The sequence below is a fragment of the Helicoverpa zea genome, chromosome 20, assembly GCF_022581195.2.
Source record: "Helicoverpa zea isolate HzStark_Cry1AcR chromosome 20, ilHelZeax1.1, whole genome shotgun sequence".
Classification (NCBI taxonomy): domain Eukaryota; kingdom Metazoa; phylum Arthropoda; class Insecta; order Lepidoptera; family Noctuidae; genus Helicoverpa; species Helicoverpa zea.
In genome coordinates, this window is record NC_061471.1 from 8,629,627 (window position 1) to 8,653,895 (window position 24,269).

General features: G+C 37.9%; 1 protein-coding gene across 4 annotated transcripts in view; it reads left to right on the top strand.

The window, feature by feature from the left end:
- The window catches only part of LOC124640462 (serine/threonine-protein phosphatase 2A 56 kDa regulatory subunit gamma isoform-like), a 48,574-nt gene that overhangs the window by 11,656 nt on the left and 12,649 nt on the right, over positions 1 to 24,269 (top strand). For all 4 annotated transcript variants that reach the window (XM_047178240.1, XM_047178241.1, XM_047178242.1 and 1 more), the window contains 3 exons: positions 2,551 to 2,734; positions 18,241 to 18,440; positions 21,214 to 21,417. In XM_047178240.1, the coding sequence (XP_047034196.1) occupies positions 2,551 to 2,734; positions 18,241 to 18,440; positions 21,214 to 21,417 (588 nt within the window). The remainder of the gene's footprint in view (positions 1 to 2,550; positions 2,735 to 18,240; positions 18,441 to 21,213; positions 21,418 to 24,269) is intronic.

Sequence of the window (24,269 nt, forward strand, 5' to 3'; positions counted from 1 at the left end):
CGAACCATTTGGAGAGAATTTCTAGGCTTTCATTAATGTGACTAACATTGGGGTTCTTACGCTTAACTTTAAAAACAAGGGATTTGTTTACTATTTTATAGTAAAAACAGACTTAATTGATTTCAAGTTACATAAACTTTGTATTCTTAGCTGACAGCGTTGGTAATTGCATTTCAAATGTTTTCCTTGTGAAGATGACTATTCAATTTCATGTTATATAATATGCAAACATTATTTTGAGAATGTATTCTCGTGTTTTCTGATGTTATGGTCCTGCGAAAAAAAACAACTAAAACTTTATCTTGATGACTTTTTTAAGTAAATATAGCCACATGTATGATCTTTTTAGACGAATAGAGACAGTTCTTGGGTGAAACAATTAAATTAAATATCAGTCTCTTTTGTAGAGGTGTCGTGAAATACCCAGCTTTGTTGTTGAGAGGTCCTCACAGTAGCATTGACGAGTCCTCTCGAACCTCTGTCTGTTCGCTTTAAGTACACGCCCGTTTGAACAAATCCTAGCTTAACCTATATACCCTGGGGTTTATGCTTTTAGTAATTTGTGGAATATTATACGGAATGTTTTTTTCTAAAATTTTGCACATAATATTATGTTCACATTCATAATTTTGGGTAGAGTGTGGTGAAGTGTGATTTGAAATCATTTTAAATACCAAATAAGGCGCATCTCCTTTTCGTAAAATTTGGCCTGTCCATGATTATTGATGCAAATTAAGCCATATAAGGGACCCCTCCGCCAAAGAACACTTCGTTTACGTTTTTCATATCTGTGTTGTGTTCTTGAACCACGATAACTCCTTATAAATAATTCGATATGGTAACGAATATTGAAATGAGTGTCTTTATCGATATTCGATTTTCTACCATTCTGAGAAGACCTTGACTTCCAGCCTTGACTTCTCCAAGGACTTGAAAAGGGCTCGCACCGGCTTCCAGCTTATCGCATTCCATTCATATCGTATCGCTTTGTTATAAAACTGAGAACCTATGAAATAAGAAAATAAACGGCTGAAATACTTTCTCTGAAGATATTTTCAAATGGTAACGTGTTAGTTATCATTTCGGGATTTTTACTTAGATATTAAAATGTTACATGTAGGTTTTTTTCGTGTGCATTTTTCTAATCAGTCCAGTAATTTCTCTTTATTATGTAAGTATAGATTAGATCACTAATTTTCCTAATGCTGTCGTTATTATTTAGATGTCCTTAGATATAATGATTACTTCATATGTTTATGATAAAATCTCTCCTAACCTACAGAGCTGCCAACTAGAATAACGGTCAGGTCAAATATTTAAATGCTTTTGGTAACAATTTCATTTCAAATTTTTGGAAAGTCGTGGTGGCCTAGTGGGTAAAAGACCAACCTCTCAAGTGTGAGGGCGCGGGTTCGATCCCAGGTCAAGCAAGTACCAATGCAACTTTTCTAAGTTTGTATGTACTTTCTAAGTATATCTTAGACATCATTGGCTGTGTTTCGGATGGCACGTTAAACTGTAGGTCCCGGCTGTCATTGAACATCCTTGGCAGTCGTTACGGGTAGTCAGAAGCCAGTAAGTCTGACACCAGTCTAGCCAGGGGTATCGGGTTGCCCGGGTAACTGGGTTGAGGAGGTCAGATAGGCAGTCGCTTCTTGTAAAGCACTGGTACTCAGCTGAATCCGGTTAGACTGGAAGCCGACCCCAACATGATTGGGAAAGGCTCGGAAGATGATGGTAACAATTTCATTTGCGTACAAGGTTGACCAAAGCATACTTAAGTACATATACCATGGTAATACAATATTTTTGGTAACCTTTACCCATTTAACAAAAGGCTTTCTCGCGGTTTCGGTGCCTGGATAAAGTATAGCCTATGTCATCGGGAGATAGTTTTACATCCCAACAGAGAAAAAGTTTTCAAATAGGACCAGTAATACCCTGAGATATACCCAGGTATTATGGTGTCCAAGCAAACAAACTCAAATAAAACAACCGCAAATAGCTACATTTAATCAACCGCGCCAATTAGTATATTGTTTTACCAATTTAATTGTTATTTTCAAACTACCTATTCAAATTCTCCTGATTTTAATTGCAATAATAACGAATAATAATTGTTTTAAAAAATATAAATCACAGCAATTAATTAAAAACATAAATCCACTTTGCTTTTAAATGATTGTTGTAATATTTATGCAAGGTTCAAAAGTTATTACTCCCAAGTACCTAATTATTAAGTTTACGAGATAATTGTTGAGATTAATAACTTAAGTACCGAAATAAATTACGGCTAATGGTAAATAATGGTAGTTATTTGAAGTATCTTAATCTGCCATAATGAAGTACATGTTTTCAAAGCAGGTTTTGTATCGAGACCATCCACGACTAATTTTGAAATCTCTAAGAAAATATGTGACAGTTAAATTCAACTGAAAATTAGTGTCAGAAAATCGCCTAGTAGATTTTTCATTTTAGTCCTCATTAAGGTGCCTAACTTTTCTGTATTCCTATTCGGTCCATATTAATGAGTCTCTCCATCATCTCCAGACTCGACCGGAGAAGCAGCACTCGACCTTGGCATCAGGTCCACCTCCACCGGCCCCCATCGTGCCAAGGGCCGCCGATGGGCCCCGCCCGCCCGGCTGGAACGGCCAGCCTCGGAGACACGGCTCCAGCCGGTTCAACGTCCACAGCCACAACCAGGAGCTGGTGAAACTACCACCTATTAAAGGTAAACATTTTTAACATTCTAGTTTTCATTATTACTCTAGCGATGTCACCCGTGACCCGTAGAAACTACTCTGCTCACCTAAGTGCCCGCTATACACTACAAGAATATTTCACTAACACTAAAATAATATTTCAAATCGATCCGGTCGTTTCGAAACAAACTCTCTTTAGCTTTCGAATATTAGTTACGTAGTAACTATTTAGTAATCTGTGATATTAGTTTAGAGGAGCTGTCTCCTTCGGCGTACTTGCTCCAGCCTTGAGGGAGATATCAGGCATTCAGATCGCATTTATTATCTTTTCCTAAGCCAAGTTTGCCATTAAACACAGTAATAAACGCACAGATAAGAGCAACGCCTTTTGCCTTTACAATATTTGTAAACAGTCTTACAATGTTGCTGCGTCATCTGTTTTGTATTTTCAAAATATCCGGCCTCCTTGTCAGTTGCGAATTTTTCAATCAGAGCAGACTCGAGAAATCCCATACTAAGCATTACGATGGGAGCTTACCCATTTTCTAAAATGTCAATCAATCCTTTATACAGTGGTAGGCAATCGGAATGTCAGGGTATTCCAATCAAATCCCATCGTCAAATATATGAATATGAGCTTTACGGGACTTGTGACGTCAGAGCATAAAATCCAAGTCGATGAGTTCTTGATATCTTTTATTATAATGCTATCAAGATATACACGTAACATGACTGGCAAAATATGGCTATAAAGTGCCTACGTAATTTTGTATCTTCGTTGTAAAGTAAAATCTTGATAGGATCTATCTTTAAAGTAATATCTTCACCAAATGATGTAAATAAAAGGAGAATCTTCAAAACGGTGTTTTGGTCTCACATATGTGATACTTTCTATTTCGTTTAAGCTGTATCTAAGTTTTTATAAAACTAGTTCTACTTTATCATGTTTACGTTTAGTCCATTCTGTATTTTGAAGGTCAAAATGACAGTCGTTCTGTCTAAGGCATTAGTATTCAGCCCACGTCTGGTTAGATTGAAAGCCACCCCTAATCTAGTCGGGAAAAGGTTGAGGGTAAAAAAATCGAGTATTCTGTGCTGATAGCATGATAATTAGAGAAGTAAAAACTTTGGGGAGCGTTCATTTATTGTCATATCCACTAGAAGTTTTGAAATTATGGAAGGTGTCTATCGAACCTTCTAGGCTTCGAAAATGCCACCGCAGCACTGAAACGCAAATGGCAATGCCATAAATATGGGATGTGTTTTAGAGTCTGAAATGGCCGAGAGGTGGCTAAGGTGCGCATGGTCCAATCGGATGATTTCTGTTGAATTTGTGTTTATTCTTAGTACATGAAGAAGTTCAGCAAATTCAGGATAATGTCCACAAAGGCTCATGACGTGTAGTTACAGTAATCTCCTTAACGACTTACAAAGCATTGCGTATGTCTTCGTTTGCCCACGTAGCCTTGCCACTAAGCTGACTTACTATGTCAACCGGCACTAAGCTATAAAACTCGGAAACTTAAATAAATCATGATTTTATACATAGTGTTTGCGTGACTGATTTTTCAACTGATTGGTAGACTAACAAAGTATAATTGTGCATAGTTATTTGCGTCAAACAATCGTTATTTCAGTCTGTATTTTGAAGAATAAATTCCATTGAATCATATCTTTGAAAAGTCTATCCGCACTAGAAATAAAACAACGCAATGTACACTGACTCTTCCTAAGTAAATCGACATTCATATCGATGTAACTCGCATTCAAATAAGAAAATTAGAGACAAGAACGAGAGCAACAGCTATTTTATTACACCTCGTAAATAAAATAAATATCCTCTTTGATAATCTAGAAATCAATCGTATGGAAACTTAAGTGCTGCTGAGCTACTTCGCCGGTCCCAGTGACCCAGACACTGACACGAGTGTTCATCTATATGTAAATTAAACTTTGAACTCAGTCGCCAGAGCCAAGTACACGCTTAATTTTAATACCGGATTTCCGACATAAAATTTGAATTTGACACACCTTTTAGAACTTTCTTTCGATAAGATGTGAGCTCGGAAAATATTTCTTACTAGTTTCCGCCAGCGGTTTCATCCGCTTTTTATAGGATACTATGTTACCCGTACCCGGAAAAAATACCCTATATGATATTCCGATATATAATCTGTATTACAAACAAGTTTTATCAGAATCCGTTCAGCGATTTGTGCGTAAAAAAATTACAAACATACACACTCACAAACTTTCGATTACTCCGATCCAAAGGACAAATTCTCTTTCAATTCTCCGCGTTTTTGACGAAAGTAATGGTATTAATTTTAATTGGCTCAATGTTTACGTCAATCATTTCTAATCTTTGATATAATTATGTAAGGAGAATGTACGATATTTTGTTCGAAGAAAAACTGGCAAGTAAGAACTTTTTTGATTAATGTTCGGTCTCATGATATGAAGTGCAAACTTCCCTCGGGTAGTTTTTATGCATCTCGTCGCGAACATTCTTCACGTCTAAAAACATTTCCCAAGTTTGTAGTTTTTAAACGATCCTATCGAATAACTAGCAAAGTTTTATCAACCAGTAAATGCTTGTGAACAAAATTCATATTCCATGTAGGTGTACCCCCACTCAAAGCATTTTTGTTTTCGTGACAAGCGTTTATTTTTACGCGGAAGGGTCCGTCGGATGTCATATTTCATGTTCGCCAAGGGATTGCATTTTCCGAGGGGAAATGAAAAAGAATGGGTTTTCACAGTGTTAGGAGCCCCAAAAACCACTGAGCGCCCTATAGTTCCTCTATATTTTAGTGAAATATGCAATGTTGTATGTATATGTTACCGTAAGATTACAAACATCGTTAGATTACAATCTATCTCGAGAGATTGTAAACTGTCGAATTATTGTGAACCGTAACATCTGATTGCAATTTAACGCATTATTTTTCGCTATATTATAACACTAGTTTACAAAATCAAACTTTTTGCCTGTTGCCGTGGATTTAATGGCTGGTAACATTCACTTATGTTTAGTTTTTATTAATTACACCCGCAAAAATTTTTTTGTAGCTCGACTTTACTTGTTATTGACTTTCTCTTTTCTGAACCTTTTTCAGTCGCTGAAGTACGTATTTTATTGTAATTATACAAATATGTGAAGTTTTTACAACACGAGTAGTTCAAGGAGGCGGTGTTTGAACAATCCAAACCATGTTTGTTACTTACGTGGAGAATATGTGTTTGAGAAGAGTAGAAATGTCACCAGAGACGCTTAAAAATACTTATTTTTTATATTTTGGAATGTTGTTAGATAAAAATGACAAATCTTGGGCTCCTGATTGTGTTTGTAAATCGTGCGTTGAATATTTAAGATTATGGAAAAGTGGTAAAAGAAGTACTTTTCAACTTAAAACACCAACTATTTGGAAAGAATCGAAAAATCATCTCGACGACTCTTACTTTTGTAGCGTGAACATAAACAGCTTAAACACCAAAAATCGAGCTAAATGGCAAAACCGAAGTAGAACATGTGTTTAGCGACCAGTGCAGCATTCACCTGAACTTTCAGAGAATAAAAATTATATTGAATTTTGAAAAATTATAATGAAAATTATGTTGAACTTGTCGAAGACCTGCTTTTACAAATAAGAGGTATGGGATGCAATTTGAGCATAAACTCACTTCCTCTTCAGTCATCTGGACAGATTTTCCAGAAAATTTAGGAGATATGAGCGAAGAGCAGGGGAGAACGTATGCATCAAGATTAACGTGTCATGGAAGAACGTTATCAGGGTTTCTGGGATGTAAATATGATGTCTGCCTATTGCTGGTCTCTGATACGCCATTTCCCAAAGTCTACACATAAGAGAAGAGCTTTAAAGCCAAGTTTTTTGGAACTTAACAATTAATATAATTTTTAAACAAATATTCTTTAAGGTAAATCCACGTTTTTTCTCTTTAAACCGCACTTAGCTGAATCTCAAAAACTAGAGCTGATAAAAAAAAACTACTAATAGTTTTAAATATGGTTAAATATGAGTAGTCAACAACAGCTTAAAAAATCCCGGCAACAAATGTACTGTAAACTAGTGTAATCTATCGATGAGAAATTGTCAAATTGTCAACTGTCCGAAAGCTCTCTCTGATTGGTCAGTCTTTTTGTAAGATCGACCAATCACGACCAGCCGTTCTGTTCCCATGGAGTTCCCGTAGAGTTAGGAATGAAATAGAGGTGTCAGTTAAATAAAATAAATGCTCTTCAAAAATTCTTCAAGTATTAAATTTATATAAAAATAACTCTTATAAAAATACAGTTAGGTATTTTGTCTTCAAATACAAACTAATATTTAAAAATAAAATAAAAGGGGTGCTAATTAAACAGGCTTCTTTTTAATATCATTATTCGCCCCCAAAAATGTATGTTGCCTTCTAAATTACTAAGTCAGCCACAATTAATAAAGCGTCGAGCATCTAAATAATACTATCTTAGCCACGAGTTATCTTCCACTCTAAATACAACTCAGCATGATGGTTATTTTTTTGCATCTAAATTTGTAGCATGCATTCTAACAGTAAACTTCTTAAATACTATTAAATGACATCATAAAAATATTTATTTACCTTCTAATTTTTTAACTCGTACCTACTGAGTTTTTTGTTTAAAATATAACACATCCCATATTAATTGACCCAGCATGGAAGTAAGCATGCAACATGCAGCAAGCATAACTTCTGTCACGGCTCCGGCGCTGCGGGGCTCCGGCGGTCCCATGCGAGCTTATCGTCGCAGATGGTTTTCACGCTCACCACCGCAGCTTCGGCTTGCTGGCCGGCAGAGCCGGCCAGCCTCAGCCGCGGCGGCGAGCGCTGAAACTACCTGCGCCTCAGCTCGCAGGCCGCCTCGCCCCTCCGCGCCTACGCGGTTTTGAATTGCACTCTAGGGGTAGGGCAGACAAGACTACGTGGAGTCGGTTTTGCAGCGGTTCGTTTTCGTCACTAACTTCAATTTTTAATACAATTTTTAATTGTGTGTAATTTGAGTCTTAAAAATTAAGTACAATTTTTGATTTTATAAAAAATTAAACCGTCACTTATTTTTGCACGTCAAAGAGCTGTGACACCGGGAGTTGCAAAGAACATTGTCTTTTTTGACGTTCTACCAATCAGCGCGCAAGATGCATTCCGTTCTACTGACCAATCAGGGAGAGCTTTCGGACAGTTGACAATTTGACAATTTCTCATCGATAGATTATAATATAGCGAAAAATAATGCGTTAAATTGCAATCAGGTGTTACGGTTTACAATAATTCGACAGTTTACAATCTCTCGAGATAGATTGTAATCTAACGATGTTTGTAATCTTACGGTGACATATATATTCTTCAGGGTTGGTTTTTGAATGTGAATTTTTGACTTCGACATTTGAAAGATGGCGTGTGATTGGACCATTCAAAGATTTTAGTCGATGCTTCTGAGTACGCAAATTGCCTTTTTATGTTTATCGTAAATACTTACTTATTGATGCTACCAGAAATATAAAAGTACGTCAGTAATGTTTTATTATTTTGCACTGGGTTATCAGGTCTTTATGTAAAAGTCTTCAAGTTTGAGAAAGACCTGAATGTGTCACCTCAAGATGTGATTTGTCACGGACACATTGTTTCCGCATCTGTTACACATTTTCTCCGTCACAAGAAAATAATTATGGTCTTCACTTGCTGTAGACATGAAACGAGAAGTTGCTATTAGTGATGTCTCTTCTAAATATAAGTGTCTTGTTTGTTGCTGTGGGTGGTAAACAAATGTAACAATGACTGCCGTTATTGCCAAAGATTTGGGCATTATTTTAATAACTACAGATTTTAGCATACCGTGTTACTAAACAGAACCCATTGAATGTACAAGCCTGATACCTTAGTTGTATTCCCGAGGGTGTGTATGCGAAGGAACTAGGGCGCGAGACCTAGTATTAACATGTATGTAGGAGGCACCGTTAGCTAATGAATCAGCTAGGTGTCCTTAGTAATTGAGCTGGGTAGGGCTCGGTGCGTCACCTGGACGTTAAATCTTTTGTACGGTAAACATGTGACGTCATAAGCCTGTAAAGATATTGCGCATTAGCGAAAAACTGTAGGAAAGTATGAAATGTCTTTATTGATCGAACTCCTCCAGGCTGGATAACCAGGACTTCTAGAACAATCTGTGGTCGTATAAACAAGTAGTTATTGACTAAATGCAGTGTAACAATATCTTAGCAACAGCATGCATCCAACAAAAAACGCAAAACGATCTCACGTTCAGAAACTACAAAGCAATTTAGTTCACTAGCGTCTAGATAGTATCATTGTTTGTTTTTTTTTTTTCAAGGCAAATGACAATAATCGTTGTGAGTCGCCATCGTTTTGCAGTACAACGTAGATAGCTAAATAATTGATGCCTGCTGGTTTGCTGTGGAAACTGCCATCTTGGATTGGTCCAAGGTTGTGCTAGGATTTACTATTTGACGTTTGTACAAATAAATACTATTACTATCTTGTATGTCCCTCGGGACTATAGACTCCCGGATTTTTGGGAGGCGAACGTGGGGCCGAAGCCAACACGCTGAAGCCCTTTTGAGACAACTTTAATAAAATGGTGACACAAAACCGACAATTATCCCTGTATACACTATAGAAATGTACCCAAGGACAATCCCCGGTTCTGTGCTAAACTATTGCTAACTATGGATGAAAACTACTTGGGCTATTGTGATGGGATGCTAGTGGACTAGGAATGGGGAAACTACGGGAACTATGGCACCTGCCGATAACAATGTAATAAATACACGTAAAAATGGCAGGTGGAGACTCGCCAACTCACTTACTGGGCCCCCGGGAATCAGTCGCTAAATCGCAACAAGGGGGCAACAGGTACATGAGCGGCTGAAGGGTGAGGATACCTCGGCGGACTTTAAACGCAGATCACGCGCTCCCTGTGGGTCCAGCATCACCGGCCCACTCGCCACTTACCACGAGGCACCTACCCTCCGAGCGGGCTGCTAACCCTACTCTAGCGACTCCACTCTGACCGGCCGGTGAAGGCAAGCCAAGAGGCGGGAGACCTATCTCCCGTCATGCTTCACTCCGGCAGGCCGGAGATGGGGGACAGTATACTCTCCCTGGAGCACTCGGATATATAGCCCCGCGGGGTCGCTACTCCCCGTCATCCGCCTCAGATGCCCTGCGGGGCCTATTACTATTACTATTACAAATTGAGGTTAAACTCGTAAGGGCTGCTCTGCTAGTGAATATGAGGTTGGATAGTATTATCAGGTTGTTCTTCTACGAAAAATAATATAACTTCTAGAAATCTGGAATTGAGTCCAGCAACCCTTTGGTCATCTCTAGTTATGCTTCTCTCTCTCTCTCTCTATTGGATCTCGTAAATACTCGTTACACATGTTACAGTACATAATAGGCTAGTTTCCTAAAAAATAATAATTAGTCCGTCTTGTAGATTGTCCAAAATTAAGCGATACGTATTTTTTCTTTTTTAAATTGGATCAGAACTTGTTAAGATATAGCGTGTTAAAGTTGAGTGTGACGTCACAAGTTGCTACAATTTTCAGGACACTGTGACGTAAAAGGCCCCCACTCCTAATTTTTGAAGTGTATTACCTTTGTCATTTTATGTTTAATTAAAAAAAGAAAAAATACGTATCCAATATTTTTTGATTATCTAAAAAGCGGACTAAATATTATTTCATTATTTCGACCCTGGACACTACCCTATTAAACAAAAATTCTTAGGTGTCTCTCAGGGGACTATCTTTGGTTTTGCATTAAAGTTTTATATCTATTTCCTAAAACCAGAACTAATCCAACTTCATTGGTATTTCCGCAGTAAGGTAAAATGTATTTTCAAAGTGTAAAAATCATTTAGCATTATACTGCATATGAGTTGCCGTTAACACAAGACAATAGGTGATTGTTAATGCTACTAGTTATTGTAGTGACGCTAATTGATCAAGTCTTTTATACTCTGACGCAGTGCCAGCAGCTGCAATTATTATTTTTTCTGGATTTTATTTATCCTGAAATAAAGGAAATATAATAAACTTCACTCTTCAAAGGGAATATAGGATATTCCAAAGTTTCATATGAATCCTCGACCTGAAAAATGAACATCACTGGCAGATGCACAAAATAGCGATTGAGTAACAATCGTTATTTTGTGCATCTGCCAGTGGAATAATACTGATACACATATGAGATTTAGTAGGCACAACAAGCCAGGTAGTTTTCATTTACTAGCGAAGGAATGAACTCTTAACAATGTTAGTAGCTTACAGCTGTGCAAAGTTAAACAGCTAGTAATAAGCCGCCTCGCTTTCCAGCCAGACTGAAAGAATCCCTAAGCGCCTTAAGCGCTTTTCACGCTAAACGCCGTATAAAGTGGCATGTGTCCTATGCTTTTTGCTTGGCGTCCCTTTGTGCCCGTTTTCCGTTTCCGCTTTTCACCGCTGCAAGCGAGCCTACGCGATGAATGCTACTTCAGAGACATCGTCCTAATTCTCGCCAAACGACCGCTTTGTATGTCATTTGTGACGTGCTATGCGACGAAAATGACCTAATACGACACAGGGGACTTATTACGCGGCCTTTGTTTTTGCCCCTTTTTGGGTAGTACCTAACATTTGGATTAAAAGTTTTTGTAGTTTTATTTATTAAATTAAACAAATTATAAACGTTATTTGCGGCTAACGTGATTAGAATTCTATATTGAGTTCTGTTGAGCCAAAAAATGTTAACGTCCATGTTATTGAATTGACCCATCGTTTTTGAAATGAATTTGACTCTGACGGTCATGCTAATCAAAAACACGTCTTTAAAGACTCTTTCGAAGTTCGTTCAAAGCCATTCCTTTTTAGCTTTGACCTAGTAAAGTCTAAATCCAAAATTATAAAATTGCATTGAAGAAAAACTTCTCAAACTCAAAAGAGCTACGGCCTTATTTTCCCAGTGTTCGCAATGCACGTGGAAGCACCTCTTTAGTATAGAACGCACCGTAAATGCCATATCCTGAGACATCATCAAGAAACTGGGTCGATGTGGAGCGCATGAATCGACGAACTCGGGTGACCCGCAGATGCCAGGTTGTGTTGTCGTTTCGATAACAAAACTGCAATTGTGTCAAATAGTGCCTCATCTTTTTGAGATATACCTATCGTTTTGAGACTGATACCGATTTTTCGAATAATTTGGGAACTGTTTCCGTCCATCGCAATATCAACAAATTCGCAATCGCAATCTATACTTCTAATATTATAAAGCTGAAGTTTGTTTGTTTGGCTGGCGGAAGATGGTATCCAAATTAATTAAAATATCCTTACCGAGATCGTTAGGTTCTAAGCAATCATCAGCTACAGTTTATTGATTGCGAAACACTTGAAAGGACACGTCCCTGAAATCTGTTCTAATTGATTCCATCAAACGTTTCCTGTAGCAATTAAACTTGAGTGCTCTGAAGCAATAGCGCATATAACTAGTAATACATCACCCGACACCAATGCACGGGTTCTGATCATACGATGTAATGCCTACGCTACGTGTGTGACTATACTTGTGTCGGTCACACGGAGTGAGGATGTAATGGAGTAGTATGATGTTTTAATGAGGTTCTTATTGTGCGTTTAGATTTCTGAATGAAATCGACTAATTTCTGCACGTGTCCCATCTAGTATGTGTAGTGTGTGCTCCGTTGGTCCTTGGGTAAAAAAACTACCACTGTAAAATGGGATAAAGAACTCCCTATGATAGAATTTCGGAAAACTGTTCACGCATAAGGTTTACTATATACCATAAAACCTTACTTCTATGTGTAAAAAGAGTACATAAAACGTATTGTTATTAACACGTACCTAAATAAACACCGTATTGTTTCCTGCTCCATGTCTAAAGGTTCTTACACAACACATCAGTCTTTTATCTCCAGTTTAAATCACTTTGAAGTGTGCTCATCCTTTAAAGGACCGGCTGTATCTTCTGTTACAATTAGGGCACAGGTCATCGCCACTGGGCGACTAATCTCGCTAATTTCATCACTGACAGACTAATCTTCTCTCTTATCTTAATTAGAGTGACCTTGCAGCATTGGGCGTCTTAAAACTGGTTTATAATGTCCTTGTGGAACTGTAAACAGATGGGGATTGAGTTGTAATTTAACTGTCATTTTTGTCTTTTTGCAAAACTATACATACTGTCTTGGGCTAAGGACCCTAATTAGTTAATGGATGTCACAGTACGGTTAATTCCAAATATGAATATAAACATTTTGTAAAAAAAATAATAATTTTGGAAAGCGGTTACTATTTTAGCTTTCACCACACATGTGTCAACTTCGGTTAAGTTTTTTAGAGTACAATCCCGAAAAATAATTTTAGCCAAGGTTGATCCGAAGTGACATTTAGGTCGAAAATTCTCAAATTAAAGCTCTTTCGATGTAATTCTTGTGTCACGAGTTTCGTTTCCGCATTGAAGTTGGTGCAAACAAGTCTGGACTGATATTTGTTCCTACTGGATGTTTGTCAGTTTTCTCGGCAAATTACTCTCAGATAGAGGAAACCTTGACACACTTCGTAATCAAATCGTTGCTCTAAATATAGCCTTTTTATTTTTGTTTTATGGACTTCATTTAAGGCTTACGGATAACAATAAAACGCCCGCCATATTGAAATAAAGAAGAATGGCGCAAGATACCTTCAATGATGGCGAAATATTTGCGCGCTTTTCCTTTTTCAAGTAATATTTTAAAGTTATGCGCCTCAAAATTTTCTTTAACGTTTATAAAATTGTTTCTTTCTAGGGAATGTAATCTCACTTTTTTCCTTTCTATTTTTACTCAGTCTTTATTTTACCCCTTTTCGGACGACAGCCGTTATTCGTACGTACTGTATTGTGTTATTGTTGTCGGGAAAGGAGTAAGTACACAAACTTCCTTATTGTAATAGACGCAAACAATCGACCGTCTTCATATAGCTTCAAACTACATCGATCCTAAACTATGGTATAGCACAAGCCTCATAATGGCACCTCTTTATATACCCCACCCCATAAGCACGAGGCGTGATGGTGCATAACCGCCAAAGCTTATAGGAGGGAATCTCCCTACCCTTGCATATGATATCCTCTCACGACCGTACTTCTTCCCCAATTTAATAATGAGACTATCTCGAAAGAGAAGATATGACGTTACATAGGAAAATGGATTTGGATTTTCTTTATCGTCAAGGCGGAAGAGGGTAGGGCTGTCAAATGCCTTTAGTTGATTGAAGTTAATTTTTTTATCCATTTGCAATCCTGAAATAATAGACTGTGGAATTTATATTGAATGTTTGTACTAGTAAGTTATACTTTTACTTTTATTTATCTTGAACTGTTAGGAAAATACCGGTGTTCAGTTGCATCCATTTAAACTGGAAGCTTACTCTAATATAGCTTAAAGTGAATGTAATAGAAAGGGAAATATTTAATTTAGTTCCGTAACTGGATGTCTGGAACTTTTACGTTAATACAGAGGCAAAGGATTTTTTGCCAAAAGCCTTTTAGAACGTCTTCAACAACGATTGTTTTATTTGTGAAATATAAATTAAAAATATTTCCTAATGCAAAAAATAAATAAAGAAGTATTAATACGAAATGTATTAATAATTAATGATCATGCCATGATTTGAGCAAACCACTTTCCACACATAATTTGAGGAAGTGAGTCAGACGAATTAAAGTCAATTAACGGATCGATGGTGCAGGCACAGGGGAGAGCGCACCAGTCTGGCACAAGGATGCGCCCCCCTCCCGCGGCCATGGCGTCTCTCCGCCCTACACCCAAACAAACTTACCCTTGCGAACCCCTTGTAATTCTTCTAGTTCCCCAGAAAAACGTCGCCGTCTACATTCGGTCGTTACTCGCAATTTATAATTTATCGTCAGCCCGTTCCGTTATTGGCTGTGAATGTTTATTGGCGCAAATTGTTTATGACGCCTATCAATTGGGAGTACATTTTTGTAATTAGCAAAGCATCCAAACGCTTATCAACGATAACGGCTCCCAGCTGATTAATGTTTACTTGCATATATGAATAATTATATGGCTATTGGTCAGTAGGTTGGTACTGTTTATAATATTACGCATTTGGTTATCGCGGCACAGTCCATTTGTTTACTGTTCCTCATAGTGACGCGATCGCGACCCCCGACCTCCTCGACTTGTGAAATCGTCGTAATATCTCCAGGGCTGGTACAATGTAATGCAAATCTGCGTCATTACTTCGAGCTCTCAATGCCGCTTCCGGTAACTACTGTTACTCCATTACGAGAGTGCTCGACTCGCAGACGCAATCAGCTATTGAGCCACACGTAGTGAGTAGGAGGAGGACTTATTGTATTGCAGTAACAAACCATGTTCACATTATGTAAATGGTAGATGTTATGACGTGGCAACCCTAGCAGAGGTTGTATAGAGCGGCTGGGGCGCGAGCGGGGTGCGGCGGCAGTGCGCGCGCACGAGCGGCGCCGCCAGTGGCGAGTCGCGGCACAGACCGGCGCGTGGCAGTCCGGCCGCCCCCGCAGCTCGCACCGGTCCCGGCGCTGCCGGGCCTCCGCTCGGATGCCGCTGCCGGCCGCCGCTTGCGATGGTCCATGCCGGGCCGGCCGCGCGCGCGCCCTCTCGCGCGATGTTCGCCGCCGCTGAGAGCAAACCGCGCCGCGCCGTCTCGCCGCTAGGAATCCCAAAGTCTCCGTCGTTCCACTCGGGGCTCGATCTCGTTGCTAACCAAGCGGCCACCAAGCGCTCCGAGAGCGTGTCGGACGTCGCGCGCGCTTTCCGGTTCGCGCTGTTCGCCGGCTCCGGCATGGAGGGCCAGGGCCCGCAGCAGAAGGCGCCGTCGCCGCCGGACGCGCGCAGCCCGCCGCCCCCCGCCGCGGCCGCCGTCTCGCCTGAGCGCCCCACGCCGATACCCAATGCCGATAAGGAAAGTTTGATGGTGCAGCTCCCCCCGCTGAAAGGTTCGTCGGTAATAACAACATTGCACCTATGTTGCGCTTTGCAGATGATGGACACTAATTGCGCCGAACCCAGAAAACCCTTAATCAGTGTTTACAAACCACCTCCGCTGTTTGGCTGCCTTTCGGCATCTGCGTGCAAAATAAACGTATCTATTTGTGGCTTGTAGTTCGAAGTAAACGTAAACGGAACGGCATGTAAGAAGACGTTTCAGTACAATATCGCTTACGACGCAGATAAACTACGCTGTAGTAGCGATAGCTAGTAGTCGCCCACACCTCGTCACCGTCAGCCTTGAAGAGTCTAATCAGGCTCGGCGAACCGAAACAATGCGGCTGAATCACTGAAACTAGTGATCGACTATCTTTTATGTGTACATGTAGTGTAGAGGAAATGGCGAAAACGCCGCAGAAATATATCGACCCATTGGCGACCGGTGGCCGGCCCCGTGCTGTATGTATGCCATAGGAATGTATTGCGACGTCCTTGTCCCCTGCACACCACCACCAACTCGTGCCACATGATATAAGGAACTCCTTAATTGCTATCGAACGGCCTTTCTGTTATCGATTATAAATTTTGCTAATAAGCGAAATTAGCGCAACGAGGTCGTTTGCCTATCCTGCGAGTTGTGGATGCTTTTTCTACATCATATCTATAGTAAAACGTAGTTCTGCAGACCTTGAAAGTAATAATGCTTGAAAAAGTTTTGTCATTGTCAACATTTTTACTAATTTGTTTATTTCCAAGAGGCTCCGCGTTTATGACCATTAACAAAGTTAGGTATGGTTGTAATGTTTTGCAACAAAATGATCATGACGTAAACAAATGGGCTATTTGACCATCGTTTCTATGTCTAGTAGACTTAAAATTGCTCACTATTATTAATCTTATGTGACATCAGACTTAACTGACATGACCTCGTGCTGATATCACTCATAGTTCTGATAATGAAAACTTCAGGCACATTCAATTCGATGACTATGAAAGCATCATAATCTTTGTTCCGTCCTGCTAGGGGAACCTGTTCGTGCTCTGTTGTAGCTCAAATTTATTCTATGGATGCATCAGGTAGAAACTTAATGTTATGTTTCAAGATAGACCTAGCACTTTTCTCATAACAAACATAACATATGGTACTTAATTTTACACACAACGACATATTACACATATACATAGAGAACACACCTACTTCCTGAAATTCCTTTAACAATACTGCCAGTTTTCGGCTTTTATTTTTCGGCTTTTATTCGACAGTTTTCGGCTTTTATTTTTCGGCTTTTATTCGACCAGAAAATTGAATGATAGTCGAAAAATCAAGGCCTTCTTTCTACTATTTCACTGGGAACTTATTATGCCTTAACTTTTTCCTCGCTCAGCTATTTAAATTGTCCCCTTTTGTTTCTTTGGGGCACGCATTTAGGACATAACTCACAAACCCCTCGTGAGGGGTGTCTGGAGCGGTTGACAAATTTATTACGAAGCAAAGCACTGAATTGTTGGCAAAATTGTCTCTTTACATAAACTATTCTCCTTTTTGCTTGAATATTGAGTCGTAAATCTGGAAATGCTTTGCTCAACCCACAAGTTTAGGACGCCTTCGTTTTTTGTTTATCCTTGCACGTTTTTTGGTCTGAACCGGAATAGTTGAAGGTTTTTGGCTTTCGATCGTTTCTTTAAGTTCCTATTTATAAGGAAGTTAATTCTCCTTTCCTAGGTTTGGTTTTTCAGCACATTGACCAAAACTCACTTTCGTTTCATTCAATGATTCATTCACAAGACAATCATCGTTAGCGTAATCAAAGATATACTCCTTAATAAATAATAATAATAGCTAGTTTACACCTACCAAACCAAATACTGAGCGTAGGTCATCTGAATTTCTACTTCAGCATTAATTCTGTGGCAGGCGAAAGTTTAGCCACTAGTCTGGCAGCAAATAATTTCATGGTTGCAAGTTCGACTCCCAGCGGGTAGTGTGTTGTGAAACCGCTGGAGTTTCGATAGGAACAGACTGGAAACAACGCAACTATGTCTCTTTCGTCACACATGTTAACAGTTGTTGCTGTTTATACTAATTAATGCATTCGGTGTTCATTCATTCATGCTACAGCAATGTTGATTTGGTATCGGTTGTTATTACTTTTTGTTTTGGTACTGAATCTTAGTCCTTTACCTTAGTATTCACTATTCTAACCTGGTTACGTACGTTTTCAGATTCATCTTTATTATCATATGGTTAAATCAAAATTAGAATCAAAATCAAATTGTTTTTATTTCAAATAGGCCTTTGCAGGCTCTTATGAAACGTCAAATGAATTGTTACTTGCCAGTTTTATTTTTATGTGAGGTCTTATGCTATTCAGTATTCCTTCTTTTTCTGCCTCCATTGTACTTGTCCACTCTCTCTTCCTGTGTATTTATGTCAAGGTTACATTACATAAGTAAACATTAGTCACACTTATAACTCCTAAACCCGTTCTCTTCCACCAGATGCACCAGCGGCGGAGCGTGAACAGCTATTCGTTCAGAAGCTGCAGCAATGCTGTCTCCTGTTCGACTTCGCAGACGAGCCGCTTTCAGACCTCAAGTGGAAGGAGGTCAAGCGTGCTGCCTTGTTGGAGATGGTGGAGTACGTGACGTCACAGAGAGGCGTCATTACAGAACCTATATACCCTGAGGCGGTTAATATGGTGAGTGAATTTATCATCATCTTTATCTAGGGCCCATAAAAATACAAATACACATATATCGTACATTACAATACTTATAAACTAATACATAAAAAAATACGGTCGAATTGAGAACCTCCTTTTTTGAAGTCGGTTAAAAATTCTCCATATCAATATATACAATAGTATATCTAGGTCTTTTTATGTAGGTTGTTTGATAGTGGTGGACAGTTGGACCCAATAAATACTTCACAAGTGACGAAGCAACTGTTTTATATCTTGACGCATTCATATTCCGCTGGCTTTTCGCAAACCACTTTTGCTGGTTTTTCTTTTGTTTAGAATTTTCTCAGTTCATTTTGTCTACCAACATGCTTCGTACACGTGGTGTTGGCTTTTCAATTTTAAAGCTGTTCACGAAAAACATATGTGTACCATAAAAAGTACAACCATTTTCTAAACGAACACAAGTTATTAAATTAAAATCCACCGTTTGTACGCCTGCAAAAGTACACCCATATTACAAACGAAGAACACTAGTTATTAAATTAAAATCCACAGTCTAATAGAAGAAGAGGTTTTCAGAACGTGTTCGCCTGAAGCAAAGCCTAGATTTAATCTTACACTCCTTTACATTTTCAATTACCTCTCATAGGTTTTACAAAGTGTGAACTTACAATGCCTTTTATGAGATAAGCCATGTGACAGCTTGGCTTACACGGCAAGATAGCAGATTTTCTGAATAGATGAGACGCTAGACATTGTAGCGTAAGGATAAGTTACAGCTTGGAAATTGTTGTATATAAAGTAGCGTCTATGTTTTAAAGGAATTAGTGCTAAAACGTGAAGCGGTAAAATTAGTATATAATATTATACACAAAAAGTCGTAGTGGCCTAGTGGGTAAAGAACCAACCTCTCGAGTATGAGGGTGTGGGTTCGATTCTAGGTCAGGCAAGTACCAATGCAACTTTTCTAATGTTGTATGTACTTTTAAGTAATCTTAGACATCAATGGCTGATAAAAAGGTGAAGGAAAACATCTTGAGGAAACCTGGACTATAAAGTCTGAAGTCACCAACCCGCATTGAGCAAGCGTGGTGACTGTGCTCAATCCTTCTCCGTGTGAGAGGAGGCCTGTGCCCAGCAGTGGGACGATAAAAAGGCTGTAACAGTAACAGTAATATTATACACTAACACATGTAAAACGTACGTACTGTGTTGAATTTATGAAGTAGAACTTTTTGTTTTTTTCCTAGCCTAAATTGTCCGCCTGCTGGGTAAACGACTTCAAATTTAGTTTCCAATAAAAGTACCTACGTAATATAAAAATTTGAAAAGCAATTATAAACTTTTTATTTGTACCTATTGTTGGCATAATTATAATCAAGCCAATATCATATTTGGAATCTTTTTGATTTTCAAACCAATCACGCTACAATGAACATTGAAAGTCCTCTCCACTCTCGCTTCATGGAACATGAATTGTTTTCAAAGACCGGGAATGTCTCGACGGCTGTCTGAATAGCTACACTCATTTACTTTCAAACTTTTTTATGAATACTCTACATTTTTCTTTGAAAAGTATGTAAGGCGCCTTACGCTCAAATGCACTGTTCACTGTACAAAGGGAGATTGTTGCCGAAACTTTTTGGAGTTCCATTGTAAATATCGGAAGGTGCTTTGTTTTGGGTGTTATGTAATTGGTCCAATTGGATCATTTATTTGTTATGGTTTTGTAACTGCCTATATGTTGCTTGGAAGGGTATGAAGTGTTACACGTTATCAACATTTTGTCAGTACCTTTATTGCTATTTTTGTTAGTGGCAAGCCATTCCAATATTCCTTTCCGTGGTGATTCCAGCTCTTCGTATTCATACATAGCTTATATAAATTGTTTGATGAAAATACCATGGGACCCAAATACAGAAATGTTTGATTGATGAATTGGAATCTGAAACAAACCTTTGTGTGTTACGATCCCTTTTAACTCCTGTTTTAGAAGAATTCTTGAGTCTATAGACAAAGCCAGACTTCAGCTCAGCAAAAACTGGACTTAATTTCAAATACCACACTACAGAAAGTTCAAGTTGAATTCGCCTAATTCTCCACAATCTTCTCTATAATTACGTTATTATAGCCTTACCTATCGATCAAGGTCACGCATACATATACCACAATCATTTATTATTACTGAAGGTCATGCCATTGGAAGGTCAAGGTATTGTTTAGAAAATCCCTTTTTTCTTTTTTTCTATATTTTCATAAGTTGTTGTATGTTGGTCAATGTTTGTGATTTTATCTTATCTGTAACCACTTGAACTGAACACGCCTTAAAGTAGGCGTTCAATGAGCTTTGATTGTCTATTGACAAATTGTTTATGAATGCCTCGCCTAGGAGTTGTTATTTATAGCGATATTTCCAGTACATAGTCGTATAATTATATCGACTTCTTTTTCGAAAATATATGTTTTAATTAATTTATTTTTGCAATTTCGCGCACCTTTCCTTGTTTAGAAGACAAGATATTTATTGGTTTCCTTCTGTCATTTTGGCTGCTGATAACGCTGTTTTGCATACCTACAACAATCAAACATTGCATTGTTGCATAACAGACTACATGTACAGTACAAGTAACTACTTCATCATCCTCCTAGCCGTTTTCCCAAACTATGTTGGGGTCGGCTTCCAGTCTAACCGGATGTAACTGAGTACCTACCAGTGCTTTACAAGAACATTTTTATATGTACAAGTAACTAAAAACTCATAATAAAGTTACATTTTCATTGTCAACAGTTCGCAATAAACCTATTCCGGACACTGCCGCCGTCATCAAACCCCAACGGGGCGGAGTTCGATCCTGAGGAGGACGAGCCGACCCTGGAGGCCGCCTGGCCACACCTGCAACTGGTCTACGAGCTGTTCCTGAGGCTGCTGGAGTCGCCCGACTTCCAGCCCAACATCGCCAAGAAGTATATCGATCAGAAGTTTGTTTTACAGGTCAGTGTAAAACAATAATTGGTTTATGGATTTTAAGAAGGTTTTAAATGAAGTGTGGCATCTCCGCCTGTCTTGCAGAAGTGATAGACTTCTGAATTATACAGATTTAGAACTGCCATCAAGATGTTGAAAATTTGAAATAGCCTATTATCGCACTAATATTTAAAAGGCAAAAGATTGTGTCTGTGATGAGCCGGAAAATGATGATTTGATGAAACTGGACAATTATATAAATGATACAACAGAATAACATATAGGCTACTATCCTGGTTTTATTTTCGCGCAATAGTTCTTGTAAAGCAGATGAACGGCTAACTACTTCATAACATTACTCACCAAACTATTGAATACTTATTTTAAAAATCCGCACAATTTAAAATTCCCTTTCAATACAAAATTTACAAATTATATGCCCAGCCACGTACTAGTAAACAGATGACGTCAACTCAGATTGCTTACATACACATAGCAATCGATAGCGATAAGCCATAGACAAGTAAAGAATTTCACTCACAACAACCAGCTTATGAACTAAAATGTGGGATAAATGTGCGTTGTTTGATAGTCATTTATCTTTTATCTGATAATATGTTTACGTGAATTGAGGAAATATCCGGTTTTTTATGATGTCATAGTTCGTTGTTTTGTAGGATCAGTGTCAAAGAAAATAATTGGAAGCTATCAATAAAAGTAATAATTAATTGTTAATTGTGAGCCAAAATAAAAATATAGTAATCACAGGATAAAACTGACTTATATATGTTGTTATTAAAATTTTGGCAGTGACAACAAGTTTATACAAAATCCATTCATAGTTTTTGCTTAAATCAATAACAAGTACCTAGCATACATACCATTCTATTATAAATTCATAGAAATTCATTCATCATAGAAATAATCAAATAATATATGTGTAAGAGATGGTCCGAGTAAGACAATGCCTTAAAGACATATGAAAAATAATATAGAATAACCGAAACAAATGAGGATGCTAAATGACTAAGTTTCCCAACAGAAAAACCGGAAAATTTAGTAGGTATAGTAAAAAAAAATAAGGACACTAATTTTCCCAGCAGAAAAACCCTGCCATAATTTCTGAGCTGAGAATCGGCACGTATAGAACAAACGAGTCAATTGATTAATGATATTACATGAGCACATAGCATTAACAGCCTCATTGGAAATTACCTAGCCTCATAAAGTATGTACTTCAGTAATTGCTTTAACAAATTGAACTTTGTTACATACTACATACATACTTATTTATTTATTTATTTATTAAAGGGTTTACCAACAGCTTCTGTGTAGATTAAGCTTAAAGTACAATTTCTGTTATTAGGTACTAGGACTTACACAGTCGCCAATTACAGGTTAACCAACATACGCTAAATAATGATAGAATTTGAAAGTAGAAAATTATACAAAACAAGAAACAAAAACAAGAAAACACTTCTTATTAAAATTAAAATTAATGTAAAACTAAACTTGTTGCAATAAATAACACATAAACTTATGAGAACAATAACGACTGTCTTAGAAATACTTATAAAACTATATTTTGTGAGAATATAGTTTTATAAGTATTTCTAAGATCATGAGATCAAAACTTATGGTAACTAAAAATGTAAAAAATATAAATTAAAGTACAGCAATAGAATAACATAAAAACATAACATTTTACGTAACATTTTGTCGATGATGCAATTTTTGGGATTCCAGTAATTGGGCCTTAAAGATATTAATCGAGACATTGTAAATGTCAAGATCAGCTGATTTAATCACTGAGTTCATCTCTCTGCTGAGTCTGACCAGTGGCGAGTTTACTCCTATATTGGTTCTAGTTGCTGGAGTATGATACAGGTTACATACTGTTATTTTAATCTCTAACTGATATTTTTCCAGTGGTTTGTCTATTTTTTTTTTTGTTCATCTTTTTAGTATAAGAAAAACGGGTACTATGCTTATACTTAAGGCTTGGTACTTTGAGATAATGACACTTTTAATTAGTAAACTAATTAGAATTAATTTTGTTCTAGCGAGGGATACCCATTATTGTGGTATGCAACTGATAAATAATGATCAACTTGATCATACCATGGTTTAAAAAAAGCCTTGGAAAATGCATTCCCAAAATACTTACATTTCATATATTCTGTAGGCAAAAGCCTTGAAACTATTTGTCGGAAGGACTCTGTTTGCCTAGATACAGGTTTTACACCTTCAGCGGCAGGGGCTTTCTTCTAAAGTAATTGTCAGAAGCATCATGTATATTTTTTTTCTAAAACTGTATTTTTTGCGACAATAAATATTAAATAAAGTTCGATATCCAGCACTCGGATACTCGTAAAACAAATCGGACACAAACCGAATTACATAACCGAAGTTCAATTTCGGTAGAGTGCAGCGCAGACTATCACACGTGGAACTAAATTACAATTCGTGATTCAATTTGACGGCATCACGGCGCAGTGGTATGCCCACCAATTGATTATAGACTTTATTTCATATGTCTTTGGGTTGTTATTTCTGTGTATGAAGTATAGTACTTCCGTGCCTCAATTATTTGACGCCGTTTTGAGTGCAACGCAAAATGAACATTGGATATCACCAAAAAAAAAGAGGAATTGCAAATACCTAAACTTTCCGCAACTAACAGCTCTGGGTCTAGGATGTCTTCACAAGCAGTGTTCCTGTACTAACAACTTCGAACATCCGGATAAATAGGCAATCTAGTTACCCTGAAAAAATGTTAGGATAACTGAAATAAAGGTTGGAATTCCGCAAAGTACCTAAAGCCTGATTCCAAAAGACACTAGATTTTGTTTTGTTAGAGTACCGTTCAAGAAAGCAAT